General features: G+C 47.8%; 1 protein-coding gene across 1 annotated transcript in view; it reads right to left on the bottom strand.

The window, feature by feature from the left end:
- LOC137414288 (nuclear receptor coactivator 2) overlaps positions 1-19,984 on the bottom strand; it is a 167,984-nt gene that overhangs the window by 76,259 nt on the left and 71,741 nt on the right. Inside the window, exons 8-9 of the mRNA XM_078773596.1 lie at positions 18,872-18,964; positions 18,591-18,716 (exon numbers count right to left, since the gene is read on the bottom strand). Of these exons, the coding sequence (XP_078629722.1) occupies positions 18,591-18,716; positions 18,872-18,964 (219 nt within the window). The remainder of the gene's footprint in view (positions 1-18,590; positions 18,717-18,871; positions 18,965-19,984) is intronic.

Genomic DNA, 19,984 nt, shown 5'->3' with positions numbered 1-19,984 from the left:
TGAGGATGCACATAGAGACGGTCACGGTAGCCTTAGAGGACGAACTTGAGGAGACGCACCGAGAAATAAAAGAGGTTAAACAAAAATTAGAGGAAGTGGAAGAAGAGGTGAGTGAAATTAAGAAGAGACGGACAGAAACTAAGAGAGAAATAAAGGAGGAGATAGCGGAATATGTACAAGGTCGGTGCTCAACTCATAATGTGATTCTCACTAACCAAATAAAGAGTTTGCAGGTGGCAAAGGAGGTGCGGAGACGAGGTACAGAGGTGAGTGGCAATGTATATGATGTGAGGAAAGCTTCAGTCGGCTTGGGGATTGGTTTGGATCCGGGTGTTCGTGAAAGGCCGTTGGTGAAGTGTGCGACAGGTCTGGTGTGCGAAAAAAGAGGTGTGCGAGAATGTCCGACCATGGGGTGTGTGAGGAAAAAGTGCACGCCAAGGAGTGAGTGTGCCGTCAAGAGTGAGTTGGTCGAAGCGCGTGTGCGAGGGGGTACATGGAAGCGCGGTGTGGTGAGTGTTACGGAGGAAGTAACGAAAAAGTGTGCGCGAGAGGATGCACGAGAAAGGTGTGTAACGGACGGGTGCATGGGGAAAGCGCATGCTGTCAAGAGTAAGGGAGAATGCACGCCTGTGGTGAGTGTTACAGAGGGTGTAACGGGAGAATGTGCGGAAGAGTGTGCGCGAGAAAGGTGTGTAACGGACGGGTGCATGAGGAAAGAGTGCGCTGTCGAGAGTAAGGGTGAGTGCGTTGTCAAGGGTGGAGGTGAGAGTAGTGAGAGTGACACGGAGCGTGAGTTGGTTGTGACAGGTGAGCGAGGATGTACACCTGGAATGGAAGGATGCACACCTGGAATGGTAGAGCGTGAGTGGGAATGCACGCTGGAATTGGTAGTGAGGCACGTGGTTGGGTGTGCGGGTGAGAGCACACCTGTGATTGTCACAAAGGAGGTGACCGAGAAAGGGGCGCGAAGAGGTGTGTTGGTGAGGTGTGCGAGCGACGAATGTGTGCCAAGGTGTTCGGTGGTCAGGTGTGTGACCAAGTCGGTGAGCGGAATGAGTGTACCGAGGTGTGTAAGAAGAGGTACGACGAGGAGCATGGAAACGACTGCATGTATGAGCAAGAAAGGGGTAGCGTATGCTTGTAAGCATCCAGGTGAGGCGTCGACGGTAACCGGGTTAGAGGTTAGAACGACTTATAGCCGAATCGGGCCCTCGGTGCGCGTCGGGCAGCTTCGCGTGCCGCGAGGACCAGCGGGGATCCGAACCACGGCGGTTTCGAAAGAACCGCCGTACGCGATCCACGCTGTGCCTCGCTTGGAACGGCCGCGTCCGGGCTCCACTAGGCGGAGCGGGCAGGCCGATAGGAAGGGTCGTCATGGCGACCACTTTCTATTGAGACGTGCCGGCAGGTCCAGATCGGACAATTGGATGGCAACGCGCCGAGGTGGTGCGTGGGATCTCGGCACGGGTAAGCCCCCGTCCCTGCACCGAATGCGGGACGTATCCAGCCGCTGGCACAAAAGAACCCGCGTTCATTGCTCGGCTGTACGAAGCCGGGCTGTAGACGTGAATTGGCGCACCGAGAGGATGTAATAAGTAGACGGGTGATGAGGATAGTGATTTGATACGAAATTTATAATAGTGGGTAGAATTGGCAGTAAATGGAAAATTTTTGAATTGGTTGGAATTTGGTGTGCCAAATTGATAGTGAGAGACCCCCGCTGTGGTGGGATGGCAACGCTGTCATCCCTCACAGAAGAGTGGGGCAAATGCGCAATAGATTATGGGGTGTATGGCAGTGGAAACTAGCCCGGGTGGGTTAGGTTATATTGTAGGGATCTAGCGAAGATGACATTAAGTGACGTTAAGGTTAGTTAGTGACTGATACCTGTAGTGGGGACGCAGGTAGTTTAGTGTGGATGATAATGACGTGGGAGCGCAAAAGTTCAAAGGGACGACTGGGAAGCGCAAGTTTCAGAGGGGAGTAGTTAGCTGAGATGATGCCGTGTGTGTGAGGATTGAACAGGTGTGATTGCACAGGTGTGCAACTGAACAGGTGTGTGGAGCAGTGTATGAGGGAGTAGTGGTGATTGTGTGTTGTGTGACCAACTGGTCCAGGAAGGGGAGAGAAGGGTGCAGGTGGCACCAGGTGTGAGGTGATTGCACAGGTGTGCAACAACAGGTGTATGTGGCTGTGTGGAATAAATGGAGTATTGGAATGGATGGTCGTGGAGTGAGTATGGTGGAAATTGTGGAGTGGAGTGGATGGTGCGAAGGTGTGAATGGGGGAAGAGTGGACCCCCATCACGGATACCCGGGGCAGGTAGAGTAAGTGTTAGGTAGAGGGTACAGGTAAATTGTGGTTGGATATTGGCATCTGTGGTGCGGGTGAAAGAATGGTATTTGGATGGGTGCATTAGTGTTGTGGAAATGGCTGGGCGTGTAGACTGTTAGTGTGTGTAGTTGGTTTGGGCACTCCACCACTGTGAGGATGTCGGCCAGGTGAGGCCGCAGGTGGGCTCTGGGAGCCGGTAGTTGTGGATGGGGCCCGAGGATCCGGAGGACGGACCCGGGTAGCCCAGTGCCAGAGGGCACCAGGGGGTGACAGAGCCAGGAGAGGGCCTGCCCCAGTTAGTTAGGTTAGGGTGAGGAGCTAGGTAAGCTCGGGTGGCAACTGCAGTGGTGGAGGTGTGCAGGTGGGTAGACCTGCTGGGAGAGCTACACGTCGCAGCCCAGAAATTGTGCGAGGCCCGGGAGATGAATCGGGGGAGTGAGACCCCAAATTGAGAAGCGCCACAGTTTGGTCAATGGGAATTGGTTTTTAGAACCCGTAGTGTAAGTTGGCCAATGGATTGGCAGGGAAAGACCCCGGGTAGTGTAAAGTGTGTTAATGTCATTTAGAAAGTAGTTAGGATGAAGTCTCCTCGCACCATCTGCATCCACTCACCTGAGGTGACAGGTACTCCGCACCATGCCATGTTTAATTATTTTTGATGCAAATGTTTTGGAATGTGAGACGCATCATGACGTGGGTGTGACATTGTGCTTTGATGTTCCATCTCTGCCTCCTTATGAGGATTGATGATGAATTTGGTGATGGCAAATTTTGAAGTAGAGGGATTGTGGAGACGAATTTGGTATCGGGGAAGTATGGGGAAGACGTGACAGTAGTGACGAATTTGTAAATGTGTAGATTTTTGTACATATGGGGTAAGGGCAAGGGTAGGGTAGGTGACAGGGGGGTGACGTACGGTAGGGACGAGCTTTCTCACTTCGCCCCCCGTACGCATTTCGCCTTGCATTGCCTTATTGATGTGTACCCTTGTGACCTTACCCCTCGCTCAATTGTCTTTCCCCTTTTGTCTCCCACATGACCTGTGCGCCACTGGGTGCCGAGGGGAGCGTGCGTGGGTCGGCCATTGTGCGCCCGAAATTCCCAGAACCAGCTGTCTGCATCGATGCACCACATTATGGACCACATGTCTGTGGCCGAGCACCACCTATGGACCCCATGGGTTGGGGCATGGCCCCTCTGCTGGAACCGGCCATGAGGGCCCGAAATCTTGCTGGCGGACCTTGGCCACAGGGCACCGATGCCCCACAGGTGAACCACACTAGTCGGCCCTGTGGGCCATAAATAAAATAAATAAAAAAGGACACATTGGGTGCAAGTTTTAATACAAATAGGCCGCCAGTAAGCAAAGCAAAATGAAAATGACAACATCTGGAAGACAAATAATAATCACCAGCAGAGGGAGCCGAAGAGCAAGAGACACCTGCAGGGTTTGGGTTTGTTGGTTTTATTTTATTGATGAACAGTGGTGACTGCACTGATTGGTGCTTGAGAATGTATTGGTGTGTTTTTGGGTGCGTTCATGGTGCGTCGATGCAGAGCAGACTGTCTCCCCCCCAGAAAGAACAATCACAGGTCCTGGGTTAGTTTTGTAAATAAAAGTAGCGTCAAGTGTAAATAATGCTTCCCACCGTCAGTGTATAGTTTGAAGACCATTCCGCAATTCGGTTAACTGTGGGCGTAAGTCTGTTAGGCAGGGTGCAATGGAGCAGCGGGACACATTTATTTATGTTTTAAAACTGTCGCACTCAGGGTCAGGTTAAAAGTAGAGGGAACTACACCTACGTGTCACACTAAAAATAAAAGTTGTAGGCCCGGTCGTGCCTAAGAGGAGGAGGGTGCAGTGTTGTGGATATGAGAATGTATTTTTTATTTATTGTTGTGGTAAAATGTTGTTGTAAAAGGTTGTTGTAAAATATCACCCCTCCTCCCTCCATTTGTGGTTGTATAAAGGTCAAAGGGCGTTCCCGTAGTTAGTCCATAAAACATACATGCAGGACACGATATATCTTTGTTGACAGTTATATTCTTATTCTGTGTTTTAGGGTAAGGCTGTGTCTCCCATTAATTGAAGTACTCCATTGCACCAGTGAAAGAGATAGATTCCCTTCATTCCCACTCCCCAACACTTCCATTCCCCCCTTTCCGTCAATTGCAATTCGCATTGCCAACTGCATGTTGGGCGGTTTTCCCTTCATCCGCCATTGACCACGAGGCAGGGTTGGGGGAAGGAAGGCGGGTCCCCACCTCGTCAGAGAGGGGAGGAGTGATCCAGCCCCACTCGACCAACCATGAACAAGGGGTTTGGCTTGAGAGGGCGGGGAGAGAACGTTTGGGGGAGGTTCGCAAAGGTTGAGGGGCGGGGCCTATATAACCCATGGCGGGGGGTGTTCCCAGAGGAGATGCACTGTGAGTTGGTCTGAGTCGGTTGCCAGAGGAGGGTCAGTGGTTGCGTTGGTTGCGGTGGTAAGAAGTCGGTGGTGAGAAGTGGTGGCGTCGAGGGGTCAGTGGTTGCGTTGGTTGCGTTGAGTTGTCAATGGTGAGGAGACACCAGGGCCAAGAGAGAGAAGGTGCCAAGGGCCATTACCAGCAGTTGCGCCAGAGACGGCAGACGCGCCCTGAGCTGAGCCAGAGAGGCAGCGTTGACTCCACCAGGCAGCTTCAACCCGTTACCCCGCGGGGACCAAATAGCGGTGGCATCGGTGGCCGTCGAGGTCCAGCCGACGTCCCGTGCGGGATCAAGCCCGAACCATCTGCCCCAGCTGAACCTTCCCATTCCTCCTTCCAACATTCATTCCATTCCATCCTTCTTGTATACGTGAGTTTGTTTTGTTTGTTCTGTCCCTGGGTATTTAATTAAGTCTGTAGGTAAGCTAAAATTTGCACTGTGTCACCTGCGTCTTATGTGTTGTAAATAAAACTTGATTGCTCCTTTTTGCTTGTGTGTGTAAATAATAAACCCCATTACTCGTCTGTACGTCTTCTCGTTTTATTCCTTTTCCTCTTGCATTGCGTCGTTTTTGTCTTTTCCCTCATTGCGCAGCTGTGGTGCGATACGGCCAAAGTTCTGGGTGAATCGGGTGAGTCAGGGATCCTGTAACGGTCGCGGCAATACCAAACCGCTCGGTAACTAACATCTTAATCCGCGATCTGTAACAATATATATATATATATATATATATATATATATATATATATATTGTTACAGATCGCGGTTATGATGTTATAGACCGAGCGGTGGTTTAAAACCGCGACCTAACAAAAACTCACCCGATTCACCCAGACTTTGGCCGGATCGCACCGCAGCTGCTCAATGAGGGGAAAAGACAAAAACGACGAATGCAAAGAGGAAAAGGAATAAAACGAGAAGACGTACAGACGAGTAATGGGTTTTATTATTTACACACACAAGCAAAAAGGAGCAATCAAGTTTTATTTACAACACATAGTCATAAGACGCAGGTGACACAGTGCAAATTTAGCTTACCTACAGGCTTAACTTATCCCAGGACAGAACAAACAGAACGCTGACTCACGCGGGGGATGCCAGGAATGGCAGAAGGTGGATGGCTGGAGGGAGAGGGAGAGGTCCAAGGGGGGGTCCCGCAGCACAACCGGCGCGTTCAGCAGCCGCCGTTCCTCTTTGGCCCTGCTCCAAACCGCCGTTCAGGCCCCCTTTGGCGGTTGGGTGGTCTTGCGGCTGCGGCCTCTGTCCGCTACGTTCTCAGGACTTGTCTGGTCCAAACCCTCAACTCTTCCTTGCTTCTTTCACTCCTCACCACCGACTCCTCACCGCAACCAACAACCTTGCAACCAACTCCTCAACCAACTCTTCTCCCTCAACAACCCTTCTCTCTCTTTTGCGACCGACTCAGTCCAACCCAGAGTGCATCTCTCTCTACTCACTTCCGGTTGCGCTTTTTATAGCGCCCCCAGCGATCACGCCCCCGGCGCTTTGGACACGCCCATCGGGGGTGCTCACCTCGGCCCTGGTTGGTCGCGCGACCCTCGGGCTCCGCCCTGGATGACGACGGGCGGGCGCGCCCCTCCTCCCCTCTGACGAGGTGCGACACGCCTTTCTTCTCCGACTCAATGCCTCGTGGTTAATGGCGGCAATTGGATCGGAGGTAATTGGTAATCGAGGGCTCAGCAGTGACGAGAGGGGGAATGGAGGTTTTGGGAATGGGAATGAAGGGAATCTATCTCTTTCACTGGTGCAATGGAGTATTTCAATTAATGGAAGACACAGCCTTACACTAATACACAGAATAAGATATAACTGTCAAAAGAAAGGATATATCGTGTCCTGCATGTATGTTTTATGGACTAACTACGGAAACGCCCTTTGACCTTTATACAACCACAAACGGAGGGAGGAGGGGTGATATTTTACAACAACCTTTTACAACAACATTTTACCACAACAACAAAATAAAAAAACATTCTCATATCCACAACACTGCACCCTCCTCCCCTTAGGCACGTCCCGGGCCTATTACTTTTACCTTAGTGTGGCATGTAGGTGTAGTTCCCTCTACTTTTAGCCTGACCCTGAGTGCGACAGTTTTAAAACATAAATAAATGTGTCCCGCTGCTCCATTGCACCCTGCCTAACAGACTTACGCCCACAGTTAACCGAATTGCGGAATGGTCTTCAAACTACACACTGACGGTGGGAAGCATTATTTACAATTGACGCTATTTTTATTTACAAAACTAACCCAGGACCTGTAATTGTTCTTTCTGGGGGGAGGACAGTCTGCTCTGCATCAATGCACCATGAAAGCACCTATAACGCACCAACACACCCTCAAGCACCAATCAGTGCAGTCACCACTGTTCATCAATAAAATAAATCCAACAAACCCAAACCCTGCAGGTGATCTCTTGCTCTTCGGCTCCCTCTGCTGGTTATTATTTGTTCTTCCAGATGTTGTCATTCTTTTGCTTTGCTTACTGGCGGCCTATTTTCAATAAAGTGTGCCCAATGTGTCCTTTTTTTATTTGATTTTATTTATGGCCCACAGGGCCGACTAGTGTGGTTCACCTGTGGGGCATCGGTGCCCTGTGGCCAAGGTCCGCCAGCAAGATTTCGGGCCCTCATGGCCGGTTCCAGCAGAGGGGCCTTGCCCCAACCCATGGGGTCCATAAGTGGTGCTCGGCCACTGACATGTGGTCCATAACGTGGTGCATCGATGCAGACAGCTGGTTCTGGGAATTTCGGGCGCACAATGGCCGACCCACGCACGCTCCCCTCGGCGCCCAACGGCGCTCAGGTCCTCATGTGGGAGACAAAAAGGGGGGACAAGACAGATGAGCGAGGGGTAAGGTCTCAAGGGTACACGTCAAAAAGGCAATGCAAGGCAAAATGCGTACGGAGGGCGAAGTGAGAAAGCTCGTCCCTACCGTACGTCACCCCCCTGTCACCTAGCCTACCCTTGCCCTTACGCCATATGTACAAAATCTACACATTACCAATTCGTCACTACTGTCACGTCTTCCCCATATTTCCCCTATACCAAATTCGTCACCACAATCCCTCTACTTCAAAAATTTGCCATCATCAATTCATCATCAATCCTCATAAGGAGGAAGAGATGGAATTACGCACAATGTCACACCCACGTCATGATGCGTCTCACATTCCAAACATTTGCACAGTAAAAATAATTAAACATGGCATGGTGTGGAGTACCTGTCACCTCAGGTGAGTGGATGCAGATGGTGCGAGGAGATCCTTCATCCTAACTATCCTCTAAATGATTTTAACACACTTTACACTACCCGGGTTCTTTCTCCGGCCAAACCATTGGCCCTCTTACACTATGGGTTCTAAAAACCAATTCCCATTGGCCAAACTGTGGTGCTTCTCAATTTGGGGTCTCACTCCCCCGATTCATCTCCCGGTGCTCTAGCACAATTTCTGGGCTGCGACGTGTACCTCTCCCAGTGGGTCTACCCACCTGCACACCTCCACCACTGCAGTTGCCACCCGAGCTTACCTAGCTCCTCACCCTAACCTATCTAACTGGGGCAGGCCCCTCCTGGCTCTGTCACCCCACTCGGTGCCCTCTGGCACTGGGCTACCCGGGTCCGTCCTCCGGATCCTCGGGCCCCATCCACAACAACTACTACCGGCTCCCAGAGCCCACCTGCGGCCTCACCTGGCCGACATCCTCACAGTGGTGGAGCGCCCAACCAACTACACACACTAACAGGCTACACGCCCAGCCATTTCCACAACACCAACGCACCCATCCACATACCATTCTGTCACCCGCACCACAGATGCCAATATCCAACTACAATTTACCTGTACCCTCTACCTAACACTTACACTACCCGCCCCGGGTATCCGTGATGGGGGTCCACTCTTCCCCCATTCACACCTTTGCACCATCCACTCCACTCCACAATTTCCACCATTCTCACTCCACTACCATCCATTCCACTACTCCATACCATTTATTCCATACAACCACATACACCTGTTGTTGCACACCTGTGCAATCCTACCTGGTGCCACCTGCACCCTCCTCCTCTTCCTGGACCAGTTGGTCAACACAACACACAATCACCACTACTCCCTCATACACTGCTCCACACACCTGTTCAGTTGCACACCTGTGCAATCACACCTGTCCAATTCTCACCTGTTCAATCCTCACACACACGGCATCATCTCAGCTAACTACTCCCTTCTGAAACTTGCGCTTCCCAGTCGTCCCTTTAAACTATTGCGCTCCCACGTCATTATCATCCACACTAATCTACCTGCGTCCCCACTACAGGTATCAGTCACTAACTAACCTTAACGTTACCTAATGTCAATCTCTTCTAGATCCCTACAATATAACCTAACCCACCCGGGCTAGTTTTCACTGCCATACACCCCATAAACTATAGCTCCTTTGCCCCACGTCTGTGAGGGATGGTGGATTTGCCATCCCACCACATCGGGGGTCTCTCACTATCAATTTTGTACACCTAAATTCCAACCAATCAAAAATTTGCCAATCACTACTCATCATCTGCCAATCATTACTGCCAATCCTTTGCCAATCATCAAATTTTGTTTTTCTCTAATTTTGGGCCCAAAACACTATTACTATCACGATCACCATCATCACAGTCCGCTATATCCTAGCCTCGGTGCGTCATGACATCATTAAACTCGGCTTCGTAAAGCCGAGCAATGAATTCGGGTGGTTTGGTTGCCTGCAGGTTGAATCCGTCCGGCTTTCGGTTCAAGGGAGGTGGTTTGGTTGGACCGAGATTCCACGCACCATCTCGGCGCGGCACCTTGCGGTCCCGGGCCCGATGGCTCCATCTCCCCCGGTCGGAACCCCGTCCCCACGAGGGGGCACCGTTCCGCTTCCTCCCACTCGCCCTCGAACCGGACCGGTCGCCTCGCCCGACAAAGCCCGGACTCGACCGTGTGGGGCGGGGCCAAGCCCGAATCGGCAACGACGCTTCGAAGAGAAACGACGCAGCTTCGATCGACGCCGGGCCTCGCACCCAACCAAGCACCCCTCGCACCGAGTGCTCGCATCGGCTATCCGTCGCTCTAACCACTAAACCGGTTACCATCGATGCTTCACTTGCATGCTTACAAGCATACGCTACCCCTTTCACCCTCACAAAACCTGGCGTTCCAACGCCGTCCGTACATTCCACCAACGCTCTCTCTGTTACACACCACACCTCTTGCGCACACTTCGGTCCACACCTCTCCTCCGTTACGTCCTCCGTAACACTCACCATGGGCGTGCACTCTTGCATCCACCCACTAACGCGCTCACATGGGCTCTCCCACACCCGCGCCATGACCAATTCAGGTGTGCTTTCTCGCACACGTTCCACCACCACCTTACTCTCCGTGTCACACTCCGTACACCCCGACGTGCATTCTCGCTCGCACTCGGTTTCACACTCGCGCTCCGATGTGCCCTCTCGCACCTGCGCCACCACCAACTCACTATTCGTGTCACTCGCCGTACACCCCGACGTGCATTCTCGCTCGCACTCGGTTTCACTCCCACACTTTATAACACACCCACTCGCCGACGCACACCTTTTTCCTCCCACGCGTGCCATTTCCACTCACACGGGACCCTTCACCAACGCCCGGATGCTTCCTCGATCCCAAGCGCGCGAAAATTCTTTTGTCGCTAAACATCCTCCTGCAAAATCTACCCGCACAATATACAGCACGACTCACCTGGGGGATCCTTTTCTCCACGCGAACCTGCAAACTTCCCTTCGGGTTAGCGAGTACAGCATCATGATTTGAGCAGGGACTTTGTACATAATCCATTTCTCCCTGCAATTCCCGGGTTACCTCCGTCATCTCTTCAATTTTAATTCCCGCTACTGCTTTTTCTTTATTAACCTCGGCGACTGTTGGCTTTAATAAAATTCCCTCTACTTCATCGGTCGCCGGCTTTTCCAAACCCCGTGTCGCGATTTCTACCCCCGTCATTGTACCCGTGCTTTCCTCCGCTTCGCTCAACCAGCGCTTTTCGACACGCGTTACCTCCCCGTGCACCCGTGGGACCTGCTCGCCCAACCTGCGGTCAATGTCTTCCTGTATTCTTTTTACCGTGGCGTTTATTTGCTCCTCAAATCCAATCGGGTTGTACCTTGCTTCGTGCCTCGCTTTTTCCGCGTCTAGCCCCTGGGTAGCCATCATTGCATCAAATCCCTTACTGTCACCCCTCAGAGCGGCACTGAAATGCATCATGCAAACACCCCAGTCCATTGGCACTGCGGGTCCGGCTATCGCCGTCACGTACGGGAGGCTGCCATTTTGTGCACCTGATATTCCCGCAACCACACCTTCTTTACTCTCCTCCACCATTTTTTTTCCTAAGTCCTGGGTCGATTCTACCCCGTCTATCTCTCCCACCGGCATCCCGTCGCCTTGAACAGCCATGGCGCGATTTCAAAATTCGGGTTTTGCTTAAAAAAAAACCAAATTTCGGCAGCTCGTAATTTTGACCAAAATTTTTTTTTAGATGTTTTAAAAATTTGGTTCGGGACCCGAATTCCACTCCCAGACACCAATTGTTACACTAATAGTACAATTGGTGTTCCAAAATTTGGGCTAAATAAATTTAGTCCCAGGTTCGAATCCAACTCCTGACAACCAATTGTTACAGATCGCGGTTATGATGTTATAGACCGAGCGGTGGTTTAAAACCGCGACCTAACAAAAACTCACCCGATTCACCCAGACTTTGGCCGGATCGCACCGCAGCTGCTCAATGAGGGGAAAAGACAAAAACGACGAATGCAAAGAGGAAAAGGAATAAAACGAGAAGACGTACAGACGAGTAATGGGTTTTATTATTTACACACACAAGCAAAAAGGAGCAATCAAGTTTTATTTACAACACATAGTCATAAGACGCAGGTGACACAGTGCAAATTTAGCTTACCTACAGGCTTAACTTATCCCAGGACAGAACAAACAGAACGCTGACTCACGCGGGGGATGCCAGGAATGGCAGAAGGTGGATGGCTGGAGGGAGAGGGAGAGGTCCAAGGGGGGGTCCCGCAGCACAACCGGCGCGTTCAGCAGCCGCCGTTCCTCTTTGGCCCTGCTCCAAACCGCCGTTCAGGCCCCCTTTGGCGGTTGGGTGGTCTTGCGGCTGCGGCCTCTGTCCGCTACGTTCTCAGGACTTGTCTGGTCCAAACCCTCAACTCTTCCTTGCTTCTTTCACTCCTCACCACCGACTCCTCACCGCAACCAACAACCTTGCAACCAACTCCTCAACCAACTCTTCTCCCTCAACAACCCTTCTCTCTCTTTTGCGACCGACTCAGTCCAACCCAGAGTGCATCTCTCTCTACTCACTTCCGGTTGCGCTTTTTATAGCGCCCCCAGCGATCACGCCCCCGGCGCTTTGGACACGCCCATCGGGGGTGCTCACCTCGGCCCTGGTTGGTCGCGCGACCCTCGGGCTCCGCCCTGGATGACGACGGGCGGGCGCGCCCCTCCTCCCCTCTGACGAGGTGCGACACGCCTTTCTTCTCCGACTCAATGCCTCGTGGTTAATGGCGGCAATTGGATCGGAGGTAATTGGTAATCGAGGGCTCAGCAGTGACGAGAGGGGGAATGGAGGTTTTGGGAATGGGAATGAAGGGAATCTATCTCTTTCACTGGTGCAATGGAGTATTTCAATTAATGGAAGACACAGCCTTACACTAATACACAGAATAAGATATAACTGTCAAAAGAAAGGATATATCGTGTCCTGCATGTATGTTTTATGGACTAACTACGGAAACGCCCTTTGACCTTTATACAACCACAAACGGAGGGAGGAGGGGTGATATTTTACAACAACCTTTTACAACAACATTTTACCACAACAACAAAATAAAAAAACATTCTCATATCCACAACAATATATATATATATATATATACACACACACACACACACATACATACATACATACATACATACATCAAATTGCAAATGAAAGAAAACAGGAGAGCTCAGCATCAAGAATACCAATAAGCAACAAAATACAGGAACTTTCTGATATAATGTAGTGTGTCTAGAAAGCAAAAACTGTCAGTTCTTAGTTGCTTACAAACTCCTACTTTAGTATCTCGACAAAGGTTAGTAGGCATACTCAGGGTACTCAAAGAGTATCCTCGAAGTCAGCGTCACAATGTCTTGGAGGTTAGGGTGAGTGAAATGTGGGGGAAAGGCAGATGTTCATGACTAAGATTAAAACTGTCATAGAAACAGTCTCCAAATAGCAAGGAGATGAAACAACATCAAAGGACAAAAGGTGTTAATGGAATATCAAAAGACAATAGTCTCATAATTCCAGCAAGGCACAAAGCCATATAAATTACATTTATCTCAGTATAACGGCCAGCAAACAAAATACGTAGAAAGCATCTCAAAATGCAGAGCCCATCCACATAGTTTCTGTACTCAAACTAAGCTTAAGCAAAACAGCTAAAACTAAAACGTCACTCAGTAGAGCGCATACCTCCGACAGGCTGAATCGTTTACATTTTGAATCCCACCAATAGGCCGGATCTGGATCCAGACCTGAACAAAAATCGAATCGGCTTGTTCTTGTCACCTAACCAACTCATCCACCTAGTTTTGTCATAACTCGTCCACAACGTTTTGAAATATCATGCTATAATATACATTGTTTTTGGCCCCATCTCTCAATGGTGAAGAATCACTCAAAATATATATTTTTAATCCTCATATCCAGATCCGGATCTTCACCAATTGAATTAACTGTCTTTGTCACACACCAACCTGTCCACCAAGTTTCATCCGAATCCATCCATAACGTTTTAAGATATTGTTTTACATATCGTTTTTGGTCCTATCACTCAATGGTGAAGAATCACTAAAATAATTATCGGATCCGTATCTGGATCTTCACCAAGTTCGATTCAATTCGTCCTTATCGCCAAATAACCAAATTGTGTTCACCAAATTTAGTCTGAATCCATTCATAACTTCTCGAGATATCCTGCTCACAGACAAACAGACAGACAGGTGTGAAAACATGACCTCCATCCACCTTCGGTGGCGCAGGTAATAAACAATCTGTCAAACCAGTATTGTGAAATAATTATATGCCAATATAGGGATAGCGATGAGAATTTCCACTTCTCCGAAGGATCTTCATGCCATGGCGTATACACCATTACAGTGATAAGCAATGGGCGGGCTTTTATTATCTCAGTCACAGAAGGTGGACGGAGGTTGTGTTTTCACCCCTGTCTGTTTGTGATCAGGATATCTCAAAAAGTTGTGGATGGATTTGGACAAAATTTGGTAGAGATGATAGATATGTGACAAGGTCGAAATGATTAGATCTTGGTGAAGATCCAAATCCGGATCCGGATACGAGCATTTTTAAATGATTCTTCCTCATTAAGAGATAGGGCTAAAGCCTATATACAGCACGATATCTCAAAAAGTTGTGGACGGATTTGAATGAAACTTGATAAATGAGTTGGGTGGGAGACAAGAACAAGCAGATTAGATTTTGGTTCAGGTGCGAATCCAGATTCGGCTTATGAGTGGGATACAAAACAAACTGTTGAGCCTGGTGGAGGTTTGCACTCTCCCGAGTGTCGTTCTAGATTTATTCTGTGAAATGCTATCACTATCCAGTTCAAATTGTTGCCGCAACTTCCCCTTGCAAAGCTGTCTCATGAGATTCTTGGTCGATTTATATCAAACATCAAGGCAAAAGATTTCTGCAATAGTTATAGAGTTAGCAGCATGGGGTGGCCAAAAACAGGCCAAGGCTCTATTATAGTCCTATCTTCCATGCATTGCTGGAGCTTTAACATAGCGTGGTTTTTATCTGGTGCCGCAAACTTAATAAATGCCATGGTTTTATCTGGGGCTGTGCTTATCTAAGGTTGCAATAGCTGATATGGTTGTATACTGTTTTGCACCGTGCATTGGGGTGCCACAAGTGGTGCACTTTTGTGGTTTTTATGCTGCAACCTGCATAGCAAGGATCTGTGTTGATGTATTTACACTATGTTCAATGGTGCATGACACACTAAGGTGTACCTTTCTCACTTGCTGTAACTTGGCAAAACACAGATAACTGTCCCACTACAATACGTTTTTATTTTATAAAGTGACAACTCCATTTAATGTATGCTTGTTGTAATGAGAAACTCCTGTACTAGGATTTGTGCTGCATGTATAAAACAAAGGTAATCTACAAAATTTCAAACTCAAAATGGAGGAAATACCTGCTCCAACAGGCTCATAATGTTTCAACAACAGACTGTAGAATTGCCTGCAAAGATTTTTGAGATACACTACTCACAATAAGTTAGGGACATTGTGGGAGTAAGTTAACTTTTTTATAGGGGTTAGGGTTATGGTATTGAAATCAAGAATGCTGTGTTTTTTCACACTCATTAATAACCATAGAATTAGGACCAACAACTTTTTTCAACATAATTAATACACAAAATCAACCACACCGAAGAACCTGCCATTATCCCTAACTTATTGTGAGTAGTGTATATCAAACGTGACAAGAAGAAGTCATTATTATCCCCCATTAGACTTAGTCCGTTATACAAATCCAAGTTATGGATTTGGTTTCATCCATTCGTCCTCCATGCACCCGCAACCATATCTCGGAGATGTGTGCACCAATTTTGTTTATACTTGGCACAAAGGCAATACATGATGGTATGCATATGTGAAGGGGATTTCATTAAACCCCTATACTGAGGGGGGCAGCAGTGTTCCAGGTTGAAAAAACCTTGTGACCCAATTCCCTGGCGTCTGGTTGTCGGACTTTGAAAAACTGTTGACACAAATGTCCCCATGATTGACCTTGGCGAAGACATTCGTGCCGAATGAGACTTATTCTGCCTTGTCAACTTGGGACGTTGTTTGAGTTCTTTGATCTTTGTCCTAGAGGAAAGTATATTAAGCCGACTATGGGTTGTGGCTCGCTGAGATGTTGGGGCCGGTTGTGTGGGGAACATGATGTCACTGTGATGTGGTGTTACTGGCCTACACGCCACACCAAACGTCTCCCATGCATGTATTCTAATCTATAATAAGCCTCTGGTACACTGTCCGAGTTTAACAAGGTGCTTATTCCTGGGAAAGAGTAAAACCCACGACATATGCATATCATTTTGTTTCACGATGATATCAAATATGGCCGACTTGCGGCCATTTTAGTTGTTAAAAAAAACCGTCCTCAACCTTTTCTCGGACATGCATTTACCAATCTTATTCAAACTTTGCACACATACAATGAATGATGGCTTACATATGTACGTCATTTCTTTTCGAGAACAGATCCGAGATGGCTGTCGGCCATTTTGTTACTTTAATGTGTCGCTAGCCATTTTTTGAACATGCATGGTCCGATTTTGTTCAAGCATGGCACAAGCCCAGGACATGACGGCATATACGTGGACTTAACTTTATTTTGCAATTGATCAAAGATGGCCGACTAGTAGACTGGTAGCCATTTTAGTTGTGAAAAACCCAATATTGACCACGCCCTCGACCATTTTTCGGACATAGTTACGGATCACTCCGTCGGCCTTTTTCCCCTTAAAAAGGGGGGATTAATCCCCTTGTGTATGACTGACCGACGTGAGTCCTGAAGTTGCCCAACCTCCCTCCGGAAAGGCAGGTGAGCAACCTCGTTCGCGACCGCGGACCAGATGTTAATTGCCGAGCGGATTAGCAGCCGCGGCACGAACCATTAGCAAGTAACTGACCCGATTCTTAAACGTTGGCCAAATCATGCCACAGGTGTTCAATGTGGAAACCTCAAAGACGAACGGATGTGAAGAAGAAGAAGGCAAAAGTAGGAAGAACAAATATGATTTATTACTACTATTATGTACACAATGAAAAGTAACCAAGGAGAAGGAAAGATAAGAAAATAAAGACAGAAGGATGGAAGGACCAGAAGACAAAGTGCAATATTAACTTACCTAAACAGTCTTACTTATACCCCAGGACAACATAAAAGACAGACGACAATCAGACTTACACAGGGAATGAAGGCAGGGATGAATGGCAAGAATGGCTGGAAGGAGAGGAAGGTTCAGTTGGAGCAGGAGAATGGTCGGGCCGGGAGTGAGCAGCCGCCGCTCCTCCGCAGGCGTGTTCGCACGGCGGCGTCGCTTTGTAGCCACGGCCGAAAACCGCTTTCGACGCTCAAAGCTGCTGTGGTCAAAACTGCCGTTGGTTCAGCTCTGGTTTGTTCAAACCTGCTATTTGCTCAAAGCTGCGGTAAACTCCTTTTGATGAACTTCTCCCTTCTCTTGGTGGACTCTTTTTGTGCATCTCTCTCCCTCAATCATCTCTGGTGGGGGCGTCACATGACGGGTTATATAGGCCACACCCTCGAATCTCCGCGAACCTCCCCGATCGTTCTTCCTCCGCCCTCTCAAGCCAAACCTCTCGTGCTTGATTGGTCGGCAAGGGCTGGCTCACTCCTCCTTCCGATGACGAGGGCGGAGACATGCCTTTCTTCTCCGTACCGACCGCGTGTTCAATGGAGGGCGAATGCAGTTGGCAATTGCGGACAAATGGGGAATTGAAAGGGGATCTATCTTATTTGAATTCGGTGCAATGCAGTCAATTAATGGGAAACACAGCCTTAAACTAATACACATAATAAAGAAATAACTATTTAGAAGGGTATATGGTGGCCTGCGTGTATTTATATGGATTAACTAGGAGGACGACCTTTGACCTTTACACACCAAACGGAGATATTTACAAGAATTCATTATACTTACAGAGGGTGATATTTACAACAATTCTCAAATCCACAACAATACATTTACCGATCGTGTTCAAATTTGGCACACAGATATAATGAATGATACTTTCCATATGCACGTCTTTTTTTTCAAGATCAGATCCAAAATAGCCGACTGACGGCCATTTTGTTATTTAAATGTGTCCCCATCCATTTCTCGGACATGCATGTCTCTCGTGCATCGTGAATGGACATGCATCTCGGACATTTGATTTTCTTCATATTTGGCACAAAGACAATACATGAGTATACATATGCAGAAGATTTTGTTTTGTTATCTGACCATAGATGGCCGACTGACAGCCTTTAACTCCACAGCAAAATTACTAAAACCACGGCGGGAACTATGACATTTTTTGTTTTATTATTTTTGTTACTTCATATTAAATGGTACATGAGTAGAAAGTTCATTCAGCTTCTGAACCACTGTATGCCATAATGTAGCGGACGCAGCACACATTAGCATTTTAAAATGTTTCTCGACATATACAGGCAGAAGTAACAACTGTGTGTCGGGCAGAGTCCTAGGCCACAATAAAAAAAATATGGCTTTAAATGGTGCTTCTTCTTCTTTCATATGCAGCACATGGCTGATGTGTTTTATTTAAGTTTCATGATTGTTTCACATTTGTATTCATACTGAAGAGCCACAAATAATATGAACTGTACCCAAGATCATGTCCAATCTTGTGTTTTAACTGCTACAAAGGCAGTAGCATTACGCATCAAAATCCTTCACAGAACATTTGAATAAAATATGCTACAAAGATGCAGGATGATAGAAAATCCACAGTAAGAAGATTATATGTATGAGAAAAGCATGGGACAGAAACGTTACGCCAAAAAGTGAGGAACGGCAATGAAAATTCAGAGTAACATATTTATTTTAAAACTGCCAGTACAGATTACCTTGCATGTGGTGCTGCTGCACTAAGCTGGTGTAGTAGAAGGCTTGCAAACATCCCCGCACCAGCTGCTCCCATCCCACCTTGACAACACTACGCAACTTCATTGCTTCAATGCCAATTACCTTACCTGGAGGAAGTTAGCAATGTCACATTCACAAAACTTTGGGGGGGCCTAATTAAATTTAAACAATGTTGGAGGCCAACTTATGGAAACTTCATCGGTACACACTATACTATACTCCTCAAAACTAAACAAGGAGTAGTGTTTATCTCAACATGTACCATTAATATCCTGTCTTGTGGAGAAGCTTTGAGTCTCCACAGGTGGTCGCTCTGGAATTGGACGCAGGACGCAGAGCAAGCACGTCTGCACATCTGGAACAAATAATACAGATGGTGAGACAATAGCAGCAGCAGCAGCAGCAGCAGCAAGAAGAAGAAGAAACAAGAAGTCGAAGAGCAAAAATAAAAAAAGGAGGAGCAAGAATTTGAAGAGCAAGAAGTCAAAGAGCAACAAGTTGAAGAGCAACTAGTCCAAAAGCAAGAAGAAGAAGAAGAAGGGCAAGAAGGAGAAGGTAAAGGATCCAAGCGAAAATAATACAATGCACAAACTAGAAGAGTACATCATTTGCTAACAAATGATCATATTAATTTTCAATTGGTCAACTGCTTCGACACCAATACATATTTATATCAAGGACCATTGGCTTTAAAATGCTACATACAGTCACGTGAAAAAGTAAGTACACCCCATGTAAAGTTTTGACTTTTTCAACATATTTCAACATACAGCTATTTGATCTTCATTTCAACAATATTGATAGATAAAGAATAAATGAATGAATGAATGAATGAATGAATGAATGATCGTTTTAAGGCAATTTTTCACCGCTAGAGCGGGGGTTAGCTTTGCGGGTCCCATGACAATCATGGTTCCCTGTTTGAGGCAATGTTTTTTTTTATGGCCGGATGCCCTTCCTGGCACCAACCCTTGGTCGCCTCTTACGATGCGCAGGGATACGGTGTACCTATTCTAATCCGGGGTACACACCGGGATCATTCATCCCAGCAAGCTGGTACTCAATTTGCCGACCTCGGAAGGATGACAGGCTGAGTCAACCCCCCTGGCGTTAATTCAGCGATCAACCGGGATTCGAACCCAGGATCCTAGGATCCCAAGCCGGCACCCTAACCGCGAAGCCAACACCAGGCTGATAGATAAAGGTGATATAATATAACAAATATCATGAAACATTTACATTTTGTAGTCCATTGTATAATTTAAAAAAACATAAATGCAAATTTCACATGTGGAAAAAGTAAGTACACCCTTGGCTCTAGAAACAACCTCAAGTAGGCGTTTCTTATAACTGTCTCCCAGTCTCTGACATCGAC

This window comes from Myxine glutinosa, chromosome 3, assembly GCF_964187855.1.
Source record: "Myxine glutinosa chromosome 3, kmMyxGlut1.1, whole genome shotgun sequence".
NCBI lineage: Eukaryota > Metazoa > Chordata > Myxini > Myxiniformes > Myxinidae > Myxine > Myxine glutinosa.
Note: the sequence above shows the minus strand (reverse complement) of the source record. Positions and strands in the feature narration are given on the sequence as shown.